This window comes from Cheilinus undulatus, linkage group 4 (assembly GCF_018320785.1).
Source record: "Cheilinus undulatus linkage group 4, ASM1832078v1, whole genome shotgun sequence".
NCBI classification, from domain to species: Eukaryota; Metazoa; Chordata; class Actinopteri; order Labriformes; family Labridae; genus Cheilinus; species Cheilinus undulatus.
In genome coordinates, this window is record NC_054868.1 from 54,627,980 (window position 1) to 54,651,240 (window position 23,261).

General features: G+C 41.2%; 1 protein-coding gene across 1 annotated transcript in view; it reads right to left on the minus strand.

Moving 5' to 3' along the window:
• LOC121509106 (protocadherin Fat 4) overlaps positions 1 to 22,400 on the minus strand; it is a 39,155-nt gene extending 16,755 nt beyond the window's left edge. Inside the window, exons 1-15 of the mRNA XM_041786338.1 lie at positions 22,310 to 22,400; positions 13,698 to 13,766; positions 13,361 to 13,521; positions 9,042 to 9,089; positions 8,873 to 8,962; positions 7,793 to 7,879; positions 7,600 to 7,707; positions 6,000 to 6,113; positions 5,822 to 5,915; positions 5,629 to 5,747; positions 4,285 to 4,458; positions 3,722 to 3,853; positions 3,155 to 3,310; positions 938 to 1,118; positions 9 to 142 (exon numbers count right to left, since the gene is read on the minus strand). Of these exons, the coding sequence (XP_041642272.1) occupies positions 9 to 142; positions 938 to 1,118; positions 3,155 to 3,310; positions 3,722 to 3,853; positions 4,285 to 4,458; positions 5,629 to 5,747; positions 5,822 to 5,915; positions 6,000 to 6,113; positions 7,600 to 7,707; positions 7,793 to 7,879; positions 8,873 to 8,962; positions 9,042 to 9,089; positions 13,361 to 13,521; positions 13,698 to 13,766; positions 22,310 to 22,388 (1,746 nt within the window). The 5' untranslated portion in view covers positions 22,389 to 22,400. The remainder of the gene's footprint in view (positions 1 to 8; positions 143 to 937; positions 1,119 to 3,154; positions 3,311 to 3,721; positions 3,854 to 4,284; positions 4,459 to 5,628; positions 5,748 to 5,821; positions 5,916 to 5,999; positions 6,114 to 7,599; positions 7,708 to 7,792; positions 7,880 to 8,872; positions 8,963 to 9,041; positions 9,090 to 13,360; positions 13,522 to 13,697; positions 13,767 to 22,309) is intronic.
• Between the last annotated feature and the right edge of the window lie 861 nt (positions 22,401 to 23,261).

Below are 23,261 nucleotides of genomic sequence, written 5' to 3' on the forward strand. Positions count from 1 at the left end.
AAACTCACCTTGACTATCAGAACTCCTGCGTCCTGCTCTTCTTCTATGGTGCCTCTGTAAACTCTCTCTAGAAACTGAGGTTTTGAGTCACCAGGAGCTTTAATGTTCACCTGTGCTGAGGCAGAGCGGGGTATAACGCCCTCTAGAGGAAACATGGGTAGAACGGTAATTAGGATTGCAGAAAGTTCTTTGAAGTCAGACCTTTTCACTGCGGCCACCACGTTTCTCTTTATCTTAAACAGCAATTGGTAAATTTGAGATTTTTCCGTTTATGATGCTCAGTAGCTATTAATTTTGTGCTCATTTTCACGGTTCTGAAGGATGTGGTGACCCTTCTGTGAAAAGTTTGTATGTTATATAAAATTAAATAAAAACTCATTTAATCCTCAATAAGTGAGAAGAATAAGGCAACTGACTTTTTTAGATGTATTTTCCCCTATTCTGAAATCAAAGTCAGAATTCTGAGATAAAAGTCAGAATTTTAAGATCAAAGTCAGAATTATGAGATCAAAGTCAGAACTTTAAGATCAAAGTCAGAATTATGAGATCAAAGTCAGAACTTTAAGATCAAAGTCAGAATTATGAGATCAAAGTCTAATTCTCAGATTAAGATCAAAATTCTGAGATTAAAGTCAGAATTTAAGATCTAAGTCAGAATTCTAAGATCAAAGTCTTATTCTCAGATTAAGATCAGAATTCTGAGATTAAAGTCAGATTTAAGATTAAAGTCAGAATTTAAGATCAAAGTCAGAATTTGGAGATTAAATTCAGAATTCTGCATTCAAAGATATTTCCTTATAATTAAAAAATAACAATTATACAGTAAATATACATGTCCTATTTTTTTTTTCACATGGCCCCACTGCTGTACATCAGTGTCACAATGAGTGATTCCTAGATATTTCTGTAGAGTGAAAGAAAAAGTGTTCAGATTTACCATCTCTGGCTTTTATGAAAAGAGTGAACGTCATAATCATGTTGTCCATCAGGGGGATGGTTTTGGCCAGCGTGATCTCTCCGGTGTTCTCATTGATTGAGAAGTAACCCTCGTTGTTTCCAAACTCAATGGAGTATTTGACCTGACCATTAAGGCCTAAATCTGGGTCTTCAGCATTAACCTGGAATAAAAATGTAAAAAACAGTACCTTTGAGAATAGCAAATCGTAATAGAACAGCGTCAAGTTGTCGACATAAAACGGGAAAATTTGTTAGAAAAACCAAAACAGTGAAAAAGGTCAGATTTAGGGCTGCAACGATTCGTCGACATAATCGTTTGTGTCGACTATAAAAATTTGTCGATGCGGAAATTCAAGTGTCAACTAGTCGTATTATTGTTTTTTATATTGGTAAAATCTAGTACCGGCCGGTAAGGACTCATCTGTACTTGCAGTTCACTACAGAAAGTGGAGGGGGCAGTATCGCTCCCACTGTTTACATTATTCACAGAAACTGAGAAGAAGAAGTTAAGCATGGCGGAAAGCACGGAGAATGCACCAAAAAGCCGACCAGAGCTTCTAAACTTTGGGAACATTTTACAGAAAACAAATTGGCGAAACAAGTCAACTGCAAACTGTGTCAAGTCAAACTCTTGTACCATGGCAGCACTACAGCAATGCACGAACACCTGAAAACGTAAACACACTGTAGCTGCCGCGTCTTCAAATACCGCGAGTGGGCAAATTTGTAAGCTCCATGAATATCTTTCAGATCTTTTGCATTTAGTTATTGAACCCTTTGTGCTTCAGGCATGAGGATTAATTCCAGTAGCCTACTTATAACGTTGGTGCCGTACGTTAATCAGTTGGAAAACCATCTTTGATATTTGTTAGGGTAACGTTTTTTTCAGTAAAGCTATTTAGTGTGCAATTTACTTTAGTTATCAGTTCAATACTTTTATATTAGAGGAAAAACAAACCTTGACGATGTTGCAACTTGACATGTCGTGTCAATTTGGTAAACCATTAAGTTTTCACAGGTGTGCATGCATAAGAAGGCAAGGTAAAACAGGGATCCAAAATAGTATGCCAAATAGCCACGATTAGTCGACGAGTCGTAAAAATAATCACCAGATTAGTCGACATAAAAAATAATCATTTGTTGCAGCCCTAGTAAGATTATAAAACATGAACATTTGAGCACAGAACACAGAGATGAACTAAACAGCAAAAACACCTCTGAATTATTTCACTTTGTGTGTGTTGAATCTAGAATAAATGCAGATTTTACTATCAAAATTAAATTAGGGGAAAAATTATTTTTTTTTTCACGATATTTGATGTTTTGTAATTTTTTTACTGACACCAGAGCCTAGAGACATCTAGGACGGAGACCAGAGTCTGGAAGAGTCTAGAACTGAGACCAGAGTCTAGAGGAGTCTAGGACTGAGACCAGAGTCTAGAGGAGTCTAGGACTGAGACCAGAGTCTGGAGGAGTCTAGGACTGAGACCAGAGTCTAGAGGAGTCTAGAACTGAGACCAGAGTCTGGAAGAGTCTAGAACTGAGACCAGAGTCTAAAGGAGTCTAGGACTGAGCTAAGATGCTAGCTGAGCCCCTTTAACAGCTTTTCTCCTTCATTTGGTCATAAACATGCTTTTACACATGCACATCTGCACCTTTTGCTCTGTTTTTTAAATACCTTGTACCGTCTTGCATGCTGCCACTCCTTACAACTGTATCATTCATGCATGTAGACTATTTGGAGCTTATACAGAGCTTTGTTTTTATATTTAATGTGTAATTTCTGTAGATTGAGAGAAAAGCTAACCAGAGTCAAAATCTTTTTTTGCATATTTGGCTGATAAAACCGATATGATTAATGGAAATGCTGACAAAGTACTGAGGTAATAGACCTTGTGGGGGGAGAGACTGGGTAAAGAGTCAGTTAGGTTGAGCCGACTCTTTATATGAATGACAATGAATGAAACCTTCCTTGATGAGTCACTTCTCTCAGGACTCTAAAGCAGTTTAAGATTGTTGAATTTCCCAGTCTGACCAGTTAGCACAGCCGTAATCGACCCAGAACTTTGGTGTTTTGATAGCGCTTCTCTACACAGACATCACTTTCTGACCCCCATCTGAAGTTCTTCTCTGTGACGTGACGCCATCTGCAAACAACCTATCAGAAACCAGAGAACAGGACTGTGTCCAGACCTACCTGGACCAGCAGCATTCCCTCTGTTTGATTTGCAAACACCTTTCCTTCGTACGTGTCAGAGCTGAATTTGGGACTGTTGTCGTTCTCATCCAGAAAATCCACTTCGACCTGGGCTATAACAACATGGTTTGGTGGTTCTGACTCCCGGGCTTCAATCTGAGAAGAAAAAAAAAAAAAAAAAAAACGGATCTCAGAACCAAAGTTTGGCACATGAAAACAGGATCAAACACACATTTATGAATGTGAAGATCATCAGCATGGTTGAGGGAGAAAGACGCCCCGTGGTGGAGGAGAGGGGCTCCAAGGACTGACAGGAGAAGCCCCTGATGTCCTACTTTAGTTCTGGTTTAGCTCACTGAAACCTCATCTATGCTGATTAAAACAAGGACCAGGTATGATCCCTAATCTAAAATCAGTAAACACATAGACAGGTAGAGTTGAGACCAGTGGAGCCAGGACCACACAGCACCATCAAACTTAAAAAGTAGTCCTCATATCAGCCTGTTGTTTATGTTTGGTACCACAGGTCAGGATTATCTGTTCTATTGAGTTCCTTATCCTGTTAACCTTAAAGGCAAAGCCATCGGAGTCCTCTCTGTCCAGCGCTGTGGAGTTCGACACTCTGACTGTCCCATCGGCATCAACAGAGAAGGGAACAGGAAAAGGTCCAAGGACCTGTAAAGTCCCCACAAATCCTCCCTGAGAAAGAAAACCATGAAAGAGATCCCTTATTAAAGTTTTACCCGAGTTCAGACCAAAGATCCACAACACCAGTAGACACTTTAGAGCATTGAGAGCAGCAAGAGAATCACTGCAGCGGATGGAGATGACTGCCATTCAGAAACTAGCTGCTGAAAGACACAGGACAGGAAGTCAGCTGCTCACACCAGTCAGACCTGCACACAGTTGGCCGGGCCATAAAGGTGAGTAGCTCACTATCACTGCCCTCGTTCATCTCACATGAAAAGCAGAACCTGAACCGAAGGTCGTTGCTATAAAACCAGCCCATGGTCTCTCCCAGTTGCAGCGGTATGAACTGACAGGCTTTAGACTGTCCTATAGCAGCCCGGCCTTCGGTCTGAGCTGGGGTTGATGTACATCCTCTGTGTTTCATAAAGAGTTATTTTTACCTCATCAGGGTCGCTGACGGTGGCCTTGAACACAACTGTACCATTAGGAGAATTCTCCAGAACTGATACCATGTACTCAAGCTGGTCAAACTCTGGAGGGTTATCATTCACGTCCTCGATGGTCACAGACACCACGGTGTCTGCCGTCTTGAAACTGTCGTCTGTCTGGGCTGCCTGCAGACACAAAATATATAAACGCTAGTTTAGTAAACTTCGTACGCCGCTGTTTTAACTGAGTTTTTACCTCTTAGTAAAGAATCAGTATGAAGGATGTGTGCTGTTGCATATGCTCCGATATTAGGGTCAAAATTCAGGACATGCTGCAGGAAATCATCCTACATTTAGGAACCAGGTATCACGAGGTCTAGTGCTGAGGTGAGCCATCAGGTCTCTGTATAACCAAAGTGAGAGCTGTGTTCGCATCCCAGTCACAAAGTTGGACACGTACCCGGTGCATGTTGGCCCCCGCCAGGGCTGCCCCTTGTCTCAGGGTACAGCCAGGGACAGGAGGGTTTCCGGTTGGGTGACCTCACAGTTCCATCTCTGCATTTTGTAGATGATGTAGTTCTTCAACCGAGGACCTCCAACGGGCACTGGGGTGGTTTGTGGCTGAGTGCAAAGCATTTGGGTTGAGGGTCAGCACCTCCAAGTCCAACCATGGTTCTCTGACGAAAAACGGTGGGTTGCTCCCTCTGAGTGAGGGGAGTGTTTTTGCCCCAAGGGAAGGAGTTTGAGTATCTTGGGGTCTTGTTTATGAGGGTAGTGAGGGTACAAGGGACCACAAAATCAACAGGTGGATTGGTCCAGCATCTGCAGCATTGCAGACATACCATGTTGTAATGGAACGAGCTTAGCGGGTTTGCAGATCTCTCAACTTACTGGTCAATCTTCGTCCCAACCCTCATCTGTGGTCATGAGCTCCGGGTTCCGGGCTCAGCCTTAGAGACTGGGTGAGGAGCTGGGACATCTGGAGGGATCTTGAATTAGAGTCGCTGCTCTTTCTCATTGAAAGAGCCAGTTGAGGTGGTTCGGACATCTGATCAGGATGCCTCCTGGGCGCCCTCCTGTGGAGGTCTTCCAGGCCCGTCTAACTGTGAGGAGACCCCAGGGTAGACACAGAACACACTGAAGGGATTATATATCTTATCTGGCCTAGGAACGCATCTGAATCCCCCAGGAGGAGCTGGGAAATGTTGCAGGGGAGAGAGACATCTGGGTTGACTTGCTTAGCCTGCTGCCAGGCCAACCCCGGATAAACAGAAGAAGATGGAAGAAAAACAGACATCCTCTCCTCTCTGATTAAACCCACATATAGAATTAGAATGCACATCAGAATGGCTTTACCTTGATGCTGACAGAGATCAGGCTGCTGCTCATCTCCTCTCTGTCGAAGGCCCTCACCACAGACACGACGCCACTGCTGGAGTCGATGCCGAAGTTTGTCCGATATTTCTCCGGAGAGACTAATCGATCGGATCAATGACAGATTAATAATGATTCCTTTAAAGTCTGATCTGAAGGAGTCTTTGCTGCTTACCTGCACTGATGGTGTAAGATAAAGTCATGTTGATCCCCGTGTCTCCATCCTGAGCTTTTATCTCCTCAGGCTCAAAGGTCTGAAAAGGCCCAACCTAAAACATTGATGATGACAGTATAAACAGGCCGCTGATGTTTGGATGAAGCTGTAATCAACAACAGAAATGCTGCAGACCCACCTCGTTCTCTGGAATCAGAGCTCGGTACATGTTGTGGTTGAAATAAGGGTTTAGGTTATCAAAGTCTTCTATGGTGATCAGGACCGGGGCGGTGTCGCTCAACCCTCCAGGATCCTGAGCAGACCAAACAAAAACCATCATATCCCTGATTCTGTTTTTTATGGGTCTGAATCAGTGGTTCTAAACTTTAACAGCTTCGGTATCCTCCACTGTCTCACCGATCCAGGATTAAGAATATCAGCCACTCAGGTGTGTTTCTGTGTTACAGTCTGGACGTTTAGAAAGTCCGCCTGAACAGACAACAGGCATGGCAAACGACTATTCTTATAGGTGACTAGTCTCCGCCTCCACTGAGCCGACCAATCATCTTATCAGGTTATACAGAACTGTTGAATGCCTCTTAGATGCTGTAAAGATCTGAATTCAGTCACATTCCTGTGTTGGCTTTACCTTCCTTAGAGCCTTCATGTACAGCTGAGGACAGCGTCATTCAGGCTTTCCTCAGCGATCATTTCTGCTGTTTGAACTTCTGGGTGAATTGTCCAGAATGTCCGTTAAAGTTTCAGTCATTTGCTTAAAATGTTGGGATAATTTGCTGGGAAATTTCATAGAAATTTTAGGGATTCATTGGAAGTTTTGGGGAAAATTTTCCTCGATTTTTTTGCAGGTATTTTCATGGGAATTTAGGAAAATTGTGGTATTCATGGAATTTGGGGAATTAATTTGTAATTTTTATATTTGATCTTAATGTTTTGGGGGAAATGGTCATTAACATTTTTTGGTATTTTCATGGAAATTTGGGGAGAATCTTTTCAAAGTATTATACATTTTTGCAAATGGAGGTTTAGGGAAACTGTCTGTCATTTTCCCTGAATTTGGGAAATGTTTCTGTTAATTTTATGAACTTTGATAGAAAATTTTATAAGAAGTTCACTTTGACATTTTGGGAAATTTGCTCTCAAATTTTCAGTATTTTACATGAAATTTTGTTTTGTTTTGTTTTTTTAATTGGAATGTTTTATAAAAATGTTTCACTGAAACATTTGGCAATATTTTTGGGGTATTTTTTTCAATTGGATGGTTAAAAATATGTTTTACAGGAATTCTAGGGATGTTCCCAGTAACGTAAAGGATTTTTGTGGATTTGGAATGGAAAATTCCCATGAAATTCATAACTTAAAATGCAAGTTTTCATCATTCTGGGCTTTAAAAATTCTTGTGGTCAGTCCCCAACATAGCAATAAATAAATAAATGAATAAATAAATAAAATCCATCATTATAATAATGCTAATAGTTATTATTATTATCATTATTATGTTATATTAAATTAATAATAATAAAAACCATTATCCTTATTATTGTTATCATTGTCATTATTATTATTTTTATAATAATAATAATAATATAAAATAACAATAATAATTATATATTATTATCATTTTATATTATTATTATTATTATTATTATTATTATTATTATTATTATTATTATTTCCATCCCACAATCCCTGACCCACTGAAACAGCACCGTGACCCTCTGTTGGGTCTCGACCCTTCAGTTGAGACCCACTGGACCACAGAACTGATCAGGGTCTGGTACCTGGGCCATCACCATGATATTATAACTCTGGACCAAGTTGTAGTTCAGGCGTCTCTTCAGAGTTATGACTCCCGCGCTGTTCACCATGAATTCCTCTGAATCTGGTACCTAAGGAAACACAGGAACCATCAGGAGGAACCATCCTGATCCAGGATAGAGCTGAGAGAACATGTGTGAGAGGAGCTGTACGTACGATTGAGTATGTGATTCTGTTGTTGTCTGGGGTAGTGTCGGCATCCTCGGCCATCACTGTGAGAACCTCGCTGTTCACTGCGGCTGCCTGAAGGAAGACAAAGACTTAGACCCAGTCTCACATCTTAGCTCCCTCTCTTTAGTGGAATCGAGGCAGAAAGACCCAAAAATAATCTTCAAAAATGAAAGAAGCAACACTCAAGCTTGGAAAATCATTCTTCCTTTGCAGACAGGCAGTAACTGTCACCTAGAATGTTTAAACAGGTCATTCAGAGCACCTTTACTTTATCTTTATGTTTCAGCCTGATGCTGCAGTTGAAAACATTTCTGCTGCTCTGAAGGTTCCCCAGAGCACAGCAGCCTCCAGGATTCTCAAACAGAAAAAGTTTAGACCAATCAGGACTCTTCTAGAGCTGGTCACCATCGGGGGAGAAGGACCTTAGTGAGAGAGGAGACCAAGAACCTGATGGTCACTCTGACTGAGCTCCAGAGATCCTGGAGGAGATGGGACAAAGTTCTAGAAGGAGAACCATCACTGCAGCCCTGAGACCTGAAGGACTCTGAGACTGTGAGAAACCAGATTCCCTGGTCTGATGAAGCCCAGACTGAACTGTTTGGCCCCAAATTTAAATGTTAAATCTGGAGGAAACCAGACACCCCTCATCACATCCCCATCACCATCCCAACAGTCAAGCATGGTGGTGGCAGCATCATGCTGTGGGGGTGTTTTTCAGCAGCAGGGACTGGGAGACTGGTCAGGGTTGAGGAAACGCTGAATGGAGTAAAATCCAGAGATACCTTCAATGAAAACCTGTTCAGGACCTTGGACTGAAGGTTCACCTTCCACCATGACACTGACCCTTAGACCACAGCCCAGGAGTGGCTCAGAGACTCTGTGAATGTCCTAGAGGGACCAGAGCCCTGACCTGAACCCTAATCCACATCTCTGGAGAGACCTGAAAATGTTTGTCTACCGACAGCCCCCGACTTGAGGATGTAATCGCTGCCAAAAGAGCTTCAGCTAAGCTCTGAGTATGGGATGGTTTGTTAGTTTTATTTGTTCTGAGTTTTTCTGACTTACCTCAGACAGCGTTGTGCTGTACTGGTCCTCTGCAAATACGGGGCTGTTGTCATTCAGGTCGTTGATCTTTAGAGTTCTCATGTGGCTGAACTAGAACAGTAAAACATTGTTTATTAAAATGATCTGTTTTATAGTGATGGTAAACAGTGAAACTTTAACTCTCACCTACCTTATCATTGCCTTCACACTTGATGGAGTAATAGAGAGTACCGTCATGCTGGAAGAAACCAAGACAAGGGTTTAGGACTGAGGATGGAGGGGTCCAAACCTCTATAGCTCAGACTAAATCTGACATCAGCTAATCAGAATGGACAGCCATCCTGAACGGTGGCCTGTGGGCCAATCCCAGCCACCTAGAGCTAACATCGAGCCCACACCCAGTCATGGGACAAGATCAGACCAAGTACAGGAAAACCAAACCACCATGCTCAGCAACATCAACATTTTTGGACTTTTTCCTTGCATGCCAGTAAACACAGGGCAGTTTTTGGAGAGACAGGAGACGTTTAGAGTCGACAGTGAAGTTCCCTCCTGTCTCAGATGTTCCACCATCATCCTGGTCCCCAAGAAACCCTCCATCACCGGATTAAAGGACTACAGGCCTGTCGCCTTGGCGTTTGTGGTCATGAATCCTGTAAGAGGCTGGTGTTGAGGCCCCCTGCTGGATCCTCCGCAGATTTCCTATTGCAGTGGTTCTAAACCTTGGGGTCAGGACCCTATTGGGGGTTGCTACACACTAAAAGGGGGTCACCAAATGCCTTAATTTTTTTTTTTAATTACACTGTTGTCACTTTACACCAATTTTACTAAATATTAACCCTTTTTCATCACTTTTTAACACCAACTTCGCCGATTTTAGCACTTTTTTGTCACTTATAACCCATTTGTGTTGATTTTATACCCTTTCCACCACTTTTTTTCTGCCTGTTTTTATCACTTTTAAACCAATTCTTGCCACTTTCCTATTGTTGCCTCATTATTGCTACTGTCAACCACTTTTTACACCCCTTTTTGCCCATTTTAACCACAGTTAACTCATTTTTGCCAGTTTAAAACAATGTTTCATCCTAGTCCACCTAATTTCCCTCTTTCTGTTGCACTTTAAAGCCATTTCAGCCAATTTGTGATCCACTTTTACCACTTTTTTTTCTTGCCAATTTAATCAATTTTTGGTTATTTTTTGGCCACTTTTATCTTATTTTTACCACTTTTAACCCCATTTATGTTCTTTAAAAAATCAATTTAACAATATTTTTTGCCATTATTCACTTATTTAAGCATTTTTTAACCTGTTTTAAATATGTTTTTAACAAAAGTTATTTCATTTTAAGCTTAACTTGTGAGGGAATTCAGCCTGGTCACTCACTGTGTGAGTCAATCAGGGCAATGCCAGGTGTGTGGGACCTGATTGGCTCTGATGAGGGCCAGATATGTGGGAGCTGATTGGCCCTGATGAGGGCCAGGTGTGTGGGACCTGATTGGCTCTGATGAGGGCCAGGTGTGTGGGACCTGATTGGCCCTGATGAGGGCCAGGTGTGTTAGACCTGGTTGGCCCTGATGAGGGCCAGATGTGTTGGACCTGATTGGCTCTGATGAGGGCCAGATATGTGGGAGCTGATTGGCCCTGATGAGGGCCAGGTGTGTGGTACCTGATTGGCTCTGATGAGGGCCAGGTGTGTGGGACCTGATTGGCCCTGATGAGGGCCAGGTGTGTTAGACCTGATTGGCCCTGATGAGGGCCAGATGTGTTGGACCTGATTGGCTCTGATGAGGGCCAGATATGTGGGAGCTGATTGGCCCTGATGAGGGCCAGGTGTGTCTGAGCTGATTGGCCCTGATGAGGGCCAGGTGTGTCTGAGCTGATTGGCCCTGATGAGGGCCAGAGGTGTTGGACCTGATTGGCTCTGATGAGGGCTAGATATGTGGGACCTGATTGGCTCTGATGAGGGCCAGGTGTGTGGGACCTGATTGGCTCTGATGAGGGCCAGGTGTGTGGTACCTGATTGGCTCTGATGAGGGCCAGGTGTGTGGGACCTGATTGGCCCTGATGAGGGCCAGGTGTGTCTGAGCTGATTGGCCCTGATGAGGGCCAGATGTGTTGGACCTGATTGGCTCTGATGAGGGCTAGATATGTGGGACCTGATTGGCTCTGATGAGGGCCAGGTGTGTGGTACCTGATTGGCTCTGATGAGGGCCAGGTGTGTGGGACCTGATTGGCTCTGATGAGGGCCAGGTGTGTGGGACCTGATTGGCCCTGATGAGGGCCAGTTGTGTTAGACCTGATTGGCCCTGATGAGGGCCAGATGTGTTGGACCTGATTGGCTCTGATGAGGGCTAGATATGTGGGACCTGATTGGCTCTGATGAGGGCCAGATATGTGGGAGCTGATTGGCCCTGATGAGGGCCAGGTGTGTCTGAGCTGATTGGCCCTGATGAGGGCCAGGTGTGTCTGAGCTGATTGGCCCTGATGAGGGCCAGATGTGTTGGACCTGATTGGCTCTGATGAGGGCTAGATATGTGGGACCTGATTGGCTCTGATGAGGGCTAGATATGTGGGACCTGATTGGCTCTGATGAGGGCCAGGTGTGTGGTACCTGATTGGCTCTGATGAGGGCCAGGTGTGTGGGACCTGATTGGCCCTGATGAGGGCCAGGTGTGTTAGACCTGATTGGCCCTGATGAGGGCCAGATGTGTTGGACCTGATTGGCTCTGATGAGGGCCAGATGTGTTGGACCTGATTGGCTCTGATGAGGGCTAGATATGTGGGACCTGATTGGCTCTGATGAGGGCCAGATGTGTTGGACCTGATTGGCCCTGATGAGGGCCAGGTGTGTTGGACCTGATTGGCTCTGATGAGGGCCAGATATGTGGGAGCTGATTGGCCCTGATGAGGGCCAGGTGTGTCTGAGCTGATTGGCCCTGATGAGGGCCAGGTGTGTCTGAGCTGATTGGCCCTGATGAGGGCCAGATGTGTTGGACCTGATTGGCTCTGATGAGGGCTAGATATGTGGGACCTGATTGGCTCTGATGAGGGCCAGATGTGTTGGACCTGATTGGCTCTGATGAGGGCTAGATATGTGGGACCTGATTGGCTCTGATGAGGGCCAGATGTGTTGGACCTGATTGGCCCTGATGAGGGCCAGGTGTGTTGGACCTGATTGGCTCTGATGAGGGCCAGATGTGTTGGACCTGATTGGCCCTGATGAGGGCCAAGTGTGTTGGACCTGATTGGCCCTGATGAGGGCCAGGTGTAGGAGCTGATATAGACACCTGAGCTGGAGCACTCCATGCTGACTTATTATCTCACCCTCAGAGGTTTTGAGAGCATCTCTCTGTGTTTTCTTGGGTATTTTCTTGAAAGAGTTTGCAAAAAACACATCAGAGACTTTGTATAACAAATCCTCAGTTTATCATTCACTTAAAGACGGTTGTGTCAGGGCTAAGAGTTTTAACTCAGCCAATTTTTTGTTTCTCTTTTCTAATTGAGCTTGTGGCCTTTGAATTTCATTTCTGATTGTTCTCAATCTCCCAGGTCATTTCAGTTGGTTGTCAGCTGCTTGGCAGCAGTGGTTTAGTTTCTTTGTTATATTTTGTACGGGAGCTTTTGGGCTATCACTAACCAACATATAGATTTTGTTTCCTTCCCCTTTTCCTATTGATTGTTCGTGATTTTAGTGGTTATCCTGTTTTGGATAACTTTTAGGAAACCCATTATCTGCATTTGCGCCCCACTGCCCCTCCCTCCTGACATAACTTCCCAGTATACCATGATTTTGCTGACCTCCATGGGTCCCTCGTTGGATCCCAGAAACCTTCCCCTTTATCCCTCCTTATGAGCAGCCTTGTCTCCACATGACTATTCTTGAATGTACATGGCTGTGTTCAACCACCTTCAGGTACAGTGGGAGTCCTTGGTCTCTGGCACCTTTATTTTTGGAGTCCTGTGCTGAAAAGGTTGAGAACCCCTGTCCTATTGGACATCGATGTCAAACAATCCTAACACAGCTGTATTAGAGATGATGGTAAATCCATGAATGGTAAATAAACTCTGGTGTATTGTGCTGAATTCTATTTATAGACCCGTGCTAGCTAAGCAACAAAATCAGAGTAAATGCTGACCTCGACAGACCAAAACCTTCATCATCTTCTCCCTTAGTGAACATTTAGACATCCCTATAGATAAAGCTCACATATTTTACCTTTTTAAGACTAGTTTACATCGGTCTCAGAGGCCCCCTAAACATGCCTGTGAAGTTTGTTGTTAAAAAACACTCGAGTATTGGATTTCTGGCTGGGGGGGGGGGGTCTGATACTTGAGGGCATTGTGGACAGGACAGGGGCACATGCTCTTGTTAGAAAAGCCTGAAGTACGGTATTTTTGCATAATATGTGACTTTTAAAGATGGGTTATTTAATCTGACTTGAGGACTAATATGGTAGAAACGTGTATAAAAACTTGATTTCTCTGGTATTGTCGCTTTGCCTCACTTGTATCGTGTCAGCGTCCAGCGCCGTCCTGGTCCTGACCATCGCCGTGGTCTCCCCGAGGACGAAGCTCAGCTCCAGGAAGGCCAGGTGTTCAGGGATGATATGGGGGGCCAGCGTCACATTGGTCCCTGCAGGGATGCCACTGATGAGCTCCACATCTCCTGTGGCATCATGGGAGGGGGCGGAGTCAGATAGATTTGATTAACATTAATGTGGAAACAGATTTATCACAGTAATATTTAAAAATGATCCCTCTACTTTAACAGGATTTAATGCAATCAAAGCAGATCTAACTCATCAGCCTGTAACTTTAGATTAACGTTATAAATGAACTCACCGGTATATCCCTCATCCACCTCTCCCACTGCTAGATTGCTGCCAATGCTGCAGTCGATGACTGACGTACCTGCAGACCAAAACCAGGGAGAAAGACCGGTTAAAGTTCACACAGATTAATAATCTCACAGTCTCATGTATAGCCACTCTTATTCGTATTTTTGTACTTGGACTGCTGCTGTTTTCTGTTCTGTTTCCTGTTTTAGAGTGAGTGTTTTGTCTTTGTGTGGATCTTTGTTGGTATTCTGTTTTTGTGTCTGAGTGAGTCATCTGTGTGTCTGTCTGTATGGAAACTACTGCCACGGGTAGATTTTTTTGTCCGTGGGTTGAGCAGACCTATTTTTATATCATTAATTTCTGTAGCAGAACAAACTACTGTATTTAAACTCAAGTACGCCTACAACAACCAGCAGAGAGGCAGGAAAGCATGGAACAGTGCACACAGACATTCACGCCACCCACAGAGAAGCAGAATGTCTGCTGGCAATCGAGCAGTATATGCAGTGTGGCAGAGGCTGTACTGTATTATTTTGAATTTTAGCATTGGGCTTGGCTTTGGGCTAGTTTTGGGCTAGTTTTTGTCAGACATTGGGCTGGCTTTGTCACACAGAGATGGCAACCCTGGCTCTAATCAGCTAGCACTCAGTTAGCACTCAGCTAGCACTTAGTTATTACTCAGTTAGCACTTAGTTATTACTCAGTTAGCACTTAGTTAGCACTTAGTTATTACTCAGTTAGCACTTAGTTATTACTCAGTTAGCACTTAGTTAGCACTTAGTTATTACTCAGTTAGCACTTAGTTAGCACTTAGTTATTACTCAGTTAGCACTTAGTTAGCACTCAGTTAGCACTTAGTTATTACTCAGTTAGCACTTAGTTATTACTCAGTTAGCACTTAGTTAGCACTTAGTTAGCACTCAGTTAGCACTTAGTTATTACTCAGTTAGCACTTAGTTATTACTCAGTTAGCACTTAGTTAGCACTCAGTTAGCACTTAGTTATTACTCAGTTAGCACTTAGTTAGCACTTAGTTAGCACTCAGTTAGCACTTAGTTATTACTCAGTTAGCACTCAGTTAGCACTTAGTTATTACTCAGTTAGCACTTAGTTATTACTCAGTTAGCACTTAGTTATTACTCAGTTAGCACTTAGTTAGCACTTAGTTAGCACTCAGTTAGCACTTAGTTATTACTCAGTTAGCACTTAGTTATTACTCAGTTAGCACTTAGTTAGCACTCAGTTAGCACTTAGTTATTACTCAGTTAGCACTCAGTTAGCACTTAGTTTGTACTCAGTTAGCACTCAGTTAGCACTTAGTTATTACTCAGTTAGCACTTAGTTTGTACTCAGTTAGCACTCAGTTAGCACTTAGTTATTACTCAGTTAGCACTTAGTTATTACTCAGTTAGCACTTAGTTAGCACTCAGTTAGCACTTAGTTATTACTCAGTTAGCACTTAGTTTGTACTCAGTTAGCACTCAGTTAGCACTTAGTTATTACTCAGTTAGCACTTAGTTTGTACTCAGTTAGCACTCAGTTAGCACTTAGTTATTACTCAGTTAGCACTTAGTTTGTACTCAGTTAGCACTTAGTTATTACTCAGTTAGCACTCAGTTAGCACTTAGTTATTACTCAGTTAGCACTTAGTTTGTACTCAGTTAGCACTTAGTTATTACTCAGTTAGCACTCAGTTAGCACTTAGTTATTACTCAGTTAGCACTTAGTTTGTACTCAGTTAGCACTTAGTTATTACTCAGTTAGCACTTAGTTTGTACTCAGTTAGCACTCAGTTAGCACTTAGTTATTACTCAGTTAGCACTCACTTAGCACTTAGTTATTACTCAGTTAGCACTCACTTAGCACTTAGTTATTACTCAGTTAGCACTTAGTACTCAGTTGGCACTCTTTACTCAGTTAGCACTCAGTTACTACTGAGTTAGCACTCAGGACTCAGTTAGCACTTAGTTAGCACTAGTAAGACTAGCCAACAAGACAAGGCCTGACTAGTGCAGCAAAACACGTCACTGGTGGGCTAAAGATGTCTACTGCCCCCCCGATGATATCAGTGTATGTGTGTTGGATCAGTAGCATTCGTACGTCCTGGGTAGCCCTTATTTAGACCTGATAAAAATGTGCTGAGCTATTATTGGCTTCTGATATGAAATTGTTTTGAACCCATTTCTACATTTTACCACCCTTTTTGCTGCTTTTTGTCTATTTCTGATGCATTTTAACCTCTTTTAAACCATTTTTGCAATTAAATTTGCCACTTTAAACCTAGTTTTACCACTTTAACTTATTTTCATCATTTTTTAACACTTTTCTCCTTTTTGCCACTTTTAGCCCATTATTGCCCTATTTTTGCAACTTTGACCTAATTGCACCCCTTTTTGCTTCTTTCTAACCAATATTCATATCTTTTTTACCCGTTTGCCACTGTTTTACTTATGCTAACCAGTTGTAGCCACTTAAATCAGTAAGCAACCATCTTACCATTTTTAAACTGTTTTGCATTTTATTGCAATTTTTAACCTATTTACATGATTTCTTGCCACTTTTGACCATTTGACACATTTAACTAACCCAGTGGTTTTCAAACTTTTTTTGTCCAAGGCACACCTAATGTCAAGCCAAAATCTCAAGGTATGCCATATTTAAATCGATACAAAATGGGCTTTTTAAAAATGTTACAGTCAAGGTGGCCTACAAGGGGAGATAAAGGGGAGAGAGCTTTCAGGGGCCCAGCCAACTGGGGGATCATGGAGATGGCAAAAGTAGGCAAAAAGTGGCAAAAATGGGTTAAAAGTGATTAGAAAAAAAAACATGGCAAAAGTGGGCAAAAAGTGGCAAAACAAAACAAAAAAATAATAAAACAGTGGCAAATCAATGTCTTGAATTTGGCAAAAACTTGTTGAAAGTGTCAAAATAGTGGCAGAAATGGGTTACAAGTAGTCTTAAAGGGTTATATGTTGTAAAAAAGAAAAAAAAAAGGTGGTAAAAATGGGTTAAAAATGGTTTTAAAAAGGGTAAAACTGGGCATAAAAGTGGTCAAACAAAGATTAAAATGGGCAAAAGGTGGCATAAACGGGTTAAAAGTGATGGGGAAAGGTGGCAAAATAGATCACAAGTAGAAGAAAATTGGCAAAAAAGGGTTAAAGTTACTTCAAGGTAATAAAAAGGGGTTAAAAGTGATGGGAAAAATGGCAAAAAAAAAAAAAAGGCCAAACAATAGCAAAATTAGGAGAAAAATGGCAAAAAGGTGGTAAAAATAGGCTAAATGTGTCAAAAAGTTCCAAAAAGTGTCAAAAACTGGTCAAAAATAGCAATAAGAAATGGCAAAAATACTGAAAAATGGATTACATGGTCAAACGAAGTGGCAAAAATGGGTGGAAAAATTGGTTAACTTGGTTTAAATGTATGTATTTGAATGAATAATTTCAACACCGATTCAACCCAATAATAGCTTGCCATGCATTTCAGCTCTAAATGAGGTAACTGTTAGCCAGGATGCTAGCACCAATGCTACTGATCCAACACACACACACTGACGTCATCAATAAATTCCAACTGGGGAGGTCCCGTTCTCTGGGGTTTTCAGGGGTCCAGATCTGTGGTTAAGGTACTGGCCATAAAGTTGTAGTAATAACGTGTTGTACAGATTCCCATGGCACACCTGGACTTGCCTTAAGGCACGCTAGAGTGCCTTGCCACACCATTTGAGAACGAGAACCACTGCTCTAACCCATTTTTGACACCTTCAATCCTTTTCGGACCTCTTCTGTCACTCTTAACTTATTTTTATCACGTTTGACATTTTATCTTCTTTATTCAACTTTAAACTGATTTTTCCAACTTTGTTGCCACTTTAAACCCATTATTACCTTTACACCAATGCTGCTGCTGTCCTGCTACTGTAAACCCATTTTAGCTATTTTTGAACTTTTTTTGCCACTTTAAACTCAGTTTTGCCACTCTTTGCACCTTTTCACAGTTATTTGATTTTTGTTCAATTAAAGTCGTAGTTCGGGGACCGTACCTTCCCCTCCATGGCTGTGCCCTGGCTCCATGTGTTTGGTAGGTTCTAGTTTAGGACTGTTTCAGAGGTATCTGCTCATTAGACCTAACCTGACACGCGAGATGGATGTGTTAACGGGAGAATCCATCTGCTTTGCATTCGACCGGGCTCTCTCTCTCTTTTAAACCTGTTAAGCCCGAGCCTCTGTTATTAGACTACTGCTCCAAATTTCCAGTCCATCTTTAAATGAGTATAACTCTGTAACTACAGGACAACCATTATGAAGAGGGCACTTGTGAAGTTTGTCCAGAAGTGTAAATATGTGTATGTATGTTACTGGATCAGAGAGAGTCAAGATGGCAAATGAAAAATTTCATTTTCGCCTAATTGTTTTTTTGTTTTGTTTTGTTTTTCAATTTTATCATATATATATATATATATATCTTAGAAATAATGCAGTTGAAGCCCAAAAATCTCCAGTAGGCCAAAGCACCACATTTTAACATTACCTCTTTTAACTTTAATGCCACTAGAGCAGGGGTCATCAAGTACATTTGCACAAGGGCCAGATTTTGTCTTGACAGAGTCACTCGGGGCCGGACCTCCAAATAAAGAGAAATTAAACCAATATTTTGTTCTGATTAAAATATTATTTTATTAGTATTCTTATTTTCTTTCAAAACGCAGGACATTTTTAGGCTTTACCAGTCAGATCTATCCCGATATATAATGCCGTAGACTACAAGGAGACAGGCGTGTCCACAGAATTGGCTGTGCCCTTGAAAATCCCAGAGAATGGGCCCTCATAATTATGATTTAGCAACAATATGAACTCATGTTTCATACTTTTATATTGTGTTTTCTTTTATCTACTGTTTTTATTTTATTCATTTTTATCTGTCAAGTGACCTTGAGTGTTCAGAAAGGTGCTTATAAATAAAATTTATTATTATTACTTTTCACTACTTCACTGCTTCATTCTGCCTTTCTGCAACATTTTGTGCCATTTTAGACCAATTTTTGCCACTTTTTGCTCTTTTATCACTCTTTAACCCACTTTGTTGCCTTTTCACTGCTTTGCCATTGGCTATTTTTGCACCATTTTGCCACTTTTGACCCAATTTTGATACTTTCTGCACTTTTTTGCCTCTTCAACCTAATTTTTTGCTGTCCTTTAACTCTTTTAAAACACTTTTCTTGTCTGTCTTATCCGTCCTTTATCCATTTTTGCCCCTTTTTGTCCATTTTTGCCACATTTTGACTATTTTTTGCCACTTTTCTGTACTTTTTTCACCATTTTTGCAATTTTGAAGCCATTTTTGATATACTTTTTGCCAGTTAGTAATGTTTTGCCACATTATAACCTCTTTTCACCACTTTTCCTGCAAGTTTTTGTCCCTTTGTGCCACTCCACAACCCCTTTGGATGCTTATCGCCCATTTTTGCCACTTTCTTACCCCTATACACCACTTTATCTGGCCATTTTTGCCAGTTTTAAAACATTTTTTAAATATCTACTAATAATGGCTGCCAAGTGAATTTCTGTAAAAACAGATCAAATGTGAAGTCATTCTAAAACTATTTGTATATTAATTGTTTTTGGGGTGGATTTAACAGCTGCAGACATTTATAGCCAAAAGATACTCTTATGACCACAACATTTTCCTTTCTTGCTTTTCTGAATTTAAAGATCTTCTGGGGGCCAGACAGGAAGCTTTGGGGGGCCTGATTTGGCTCCTGGGCCGCCAGTTGATGATCAGTGCACTAGAGGGTTATCAGGACAAAATGAGAGAGATTTTAGTAAAAAAATATCCAGGCAAAACCATTTGAGAACAATTTGGCACTATTGCTGCCATTTGAAAAATGTCAGCTATCAAACCTTTTTTTTTTTTTACCCATATGCCATTATAGGTGGTCTCTGCATCATGGAATTCTTTTTACCCTCAAATCACTCAGACCTCCATATATTTCCCTTTCAAAGGAAGTCTTACAAAGGACCAAGAGGAGCAGATTTATTTTAAATGGCACAAAAAACAACACAAAATAAAGTGCAGGAAAATAAAAGAAACTGTTGAAACAAATGGAAACTGCACAAACATGACTAGAATTTCAGTAGAGGCTGGAGGCTAGTGTGTCTGTAGTACCAGGCACCATCCTGTAGGGGGCAGAAGTATCTGGCTACACAGCACTACGGCCACTTTGATATGTGGTCATTGATTTGAGTCCTTTTTGAGTTAGATGTGTTGTAGGTAAAAATGCTTTATTTAGGCTTGTAGCTGAGCGTCTTCTGTTTAATTCGATGTGTAACAGGACTATGTTTGTGCTAAAATAGAGCGCGCAGAGCAAGTTTGTTCAGATCAAGGCTAACAGGATCACATTTAGTCCCGCTAAGGCTAAAGAGGTTTGGCAGCTGTTTGTCATTTTCTATTCCACAGATCATTGACCACTGAGCGTTAACATCACTAAGTACTGTTTTCAAACACACGTATCAGGATATATCAGGGTATTAACATTTTAACAGAAGAGAGAAGACAACAGATGTCTTCCTGCGGTCAGTTAAGATCCTCTTCATGCTGAATTCTTGTGTCATGGAGGTTAATATTTGAAAACGTTCCCTCTTACTGTATGAAGTAATTCAGCAGTTATCACTGTCATCATGTTGTAAAGCGAACAGGCCAAGCAGGAAACCGAGGCCTGCTCCAGCATCACTGAGACTACTTTTCATGTTCAGAGGGCCGCAGTAAACACAGAGGCTGGAAATATCTCAGTATGTTTACAGTAGAGGGATTCAAACTGGACGGATCCATGCTCAGAGGAGTCTGCTAACTCTGTGAGCATCATTTAAAACTCTAAAGATAGAACAGTCCACAGAAATGTTAGTGGACAGACTGAGACAGTGGAGGGGAGCGTCCCTATATTTCTGGATCTTAGACTGAGTAATGAAATCAGGACTTAGAGACCTGAGCAGGCCGGTGAAGCAGAAACAGGTTAAGACTCCTGGAGTTCACTGAAGCTGCATCCAGAGACGGGCTTTGTTTCTCCCTGGCAGAAATCCTTCATGAGTAAAACCGACACAGGTCACTTTTTAAGCTTTGAGTTTTGGGATTAAATTCATAAGTCTGTGAAGAAAATATCAAAATTCCAAGATGAAAGTTCGAATTCTGATTTAAAGTCGTAATTCTAAGAAAAACTGACATTATTTTAAGATGAAAGTTGGAATTCTGGGATAAATGTTACAATCCTTAGAATGGAGTTGGAATTTTGAAAATAAATTTGGAATTCTGTAAAAAAAAAAAAAAAAAAAGGAAAAAAGTCATAATTCCAAAATGAAAGTTGGAATTCTGATTTAAAGTCATAATTCTAAGGAAAACTTCCATAATTTTTAAGATGAAAGTTGGAATTACGGGATAAATGTTACAATCCTGAGAATGAAGTTGGAATTTTGAAATTAAATTTGGAAGTCTGTAATTAAAAAAAGTCATAATTCCAAGATGAACTTTGGAATGCTGGGATCAAACTTGGTATTCTGACAAAAAAAGTCATAATTTCTGAGATCAGAGTTGAAATTCTGAAATCTAAACTGAATCCTGAAGTTAAAGTCAGAAATCTGGAAACAAAGTCATAATTGCAAGACAAATGTCTGGATTCTGGGATTAAAGTCAGGATTCTGAAAAAAAAAAAGATGAAATTTTCAGAATAAAGTCACCTTTCCAAGATGAAAGTTGGCATTCTGGAATTAAAGTTGGAATTCCGAGACTATAGCAAGAGTACTAAGATTAAAGTGGAATTTTGAGTATAAAGTTAGAATTCTGAGACTATATTAAGAGTACAAAGATTAAAGTTGGAATTTTGAGTATAAAATTGGAATTCCGAGACTATAGCAAGAGTACAAAGATTAAAGTGGAATTTTGAGTATAAAGTTAGAATTCTGAGACTATATTAAGAGTACAAAGATTAAAGTGGAATTTTGAGTATAAAGTTAGAATTCCGAGACTGTAGTAAGAGTTCTAAGATTGAAGTTGGAATTTTGAAAATGTAGTCAAAAGTCATTTTTCTGAGGTTTACATTAAAATTTTGGGAATTAAGTCAGAATTCAGAGAATAAAATTAGAATTCTGGGATTTAAGATTTAACCAGAATTGTTAAACACGCTGCATATCTCCACTTTTTTTAAGCTGATCGACTATTATCTTCATATTTTTGTAATTTTATTGTGATTCCAGGTTAATTCCGTTTTCAGCTGACTGGTTACTTGTGATTCCTAAATATTTTATAACTGAGCGTGGACATGTGATGGCTTTCTCTTTGTTTTTTAGCTGAGTGATGATGGATTAATATCCAGAGCATTTTAGATGATTGATTATACACTGTTTATGGTTTATTGGGAACCCCATTAGCATTGGTACATGGCTGCAGCTATTCTTCCTGGGGTCCTGAACATAAAATAGTACATACAATATTAACAGTTCATATCTTTGTTATTTATAACCTGAGTAGTGGTAGATTCAGTAAATTTCCCAGCCCTAGATAAAGTCTTTTTTTCAGAGAAACAGAAATAGTAGGCGTTTTCCATCAGTTCAGTTGAGTAAAGCCACTCACCTATAGGATCACTGGAGACCCCACAGAGATAAACGGAGAACAGAACCAGGAGAAGGCCGCGGGCGTCCATCTCAGTCATGTTTCCTCTGGCTCTGTAAACCCACAGTGAGCTGATGACCTGGATCACAGGTGTTTAGACGCTTCCGTAGTCCACCCAGCTCTCCTGTTTTATGGGGGGTTATAAAGGATCATGAGAGAGAGAGTGTAAAAGATCAGAGTTTCATTTCCCTGAAAAAGGACCAGGAAACAGTTTGAACCTGACAGGAGGAGAAATCAGGGTCCAGGTTGATAAAAGGTCAGGAACGTTAATCCTGGAGAGAAACCCGAGATATGTCTGAACTCTTCATGCCTGCTTTACTTCTGTCTCTGTTTCCCTCTCAGATTCTCATATTTGCTGTGAAACTCTTCAGTGTTTATTGTACCAATAAAAAGAACATTTTCCACATCAAGAAGAGATTTTCTATCATGTCTTTATTTAAAGGATAACAGTGCTGCGTCACAGGGACAAGGTACAGAGTGGTGAGGAGTGTCCATAGTTATTTATCATGTGTTGTGTAATCTGGGCAGTCAGAGAGGAACACAGCACAGAGAGGTTGAAGATGTAAACACCAGGAGCCACACACAGAAATCAGTGGGACCACTTCCACAAGCCTCACCATGACGATGTTAAAATTACCAGCTAACTGGGTTTATGATTGGTTATACTTACATGGCCAGCTAATGGCCAAAAAGGCTATTAGCCAATGACTTTAAGGAGTTTGGAGAGGGCTGAGTGGATTTCAGAGGCCCTGGCCACCCATGGCTCTACCCTGGAATGGCACTGGTATCAATCAGAGTGTTATTAATCTGTTTTAAAGGGATATTTCAGTGTTTTTGATGAATGGATGGAAGTTTGATGGATGGATGGATGGATAGATGGATGGATGGATGGATGGATAGATGGATGGATGGA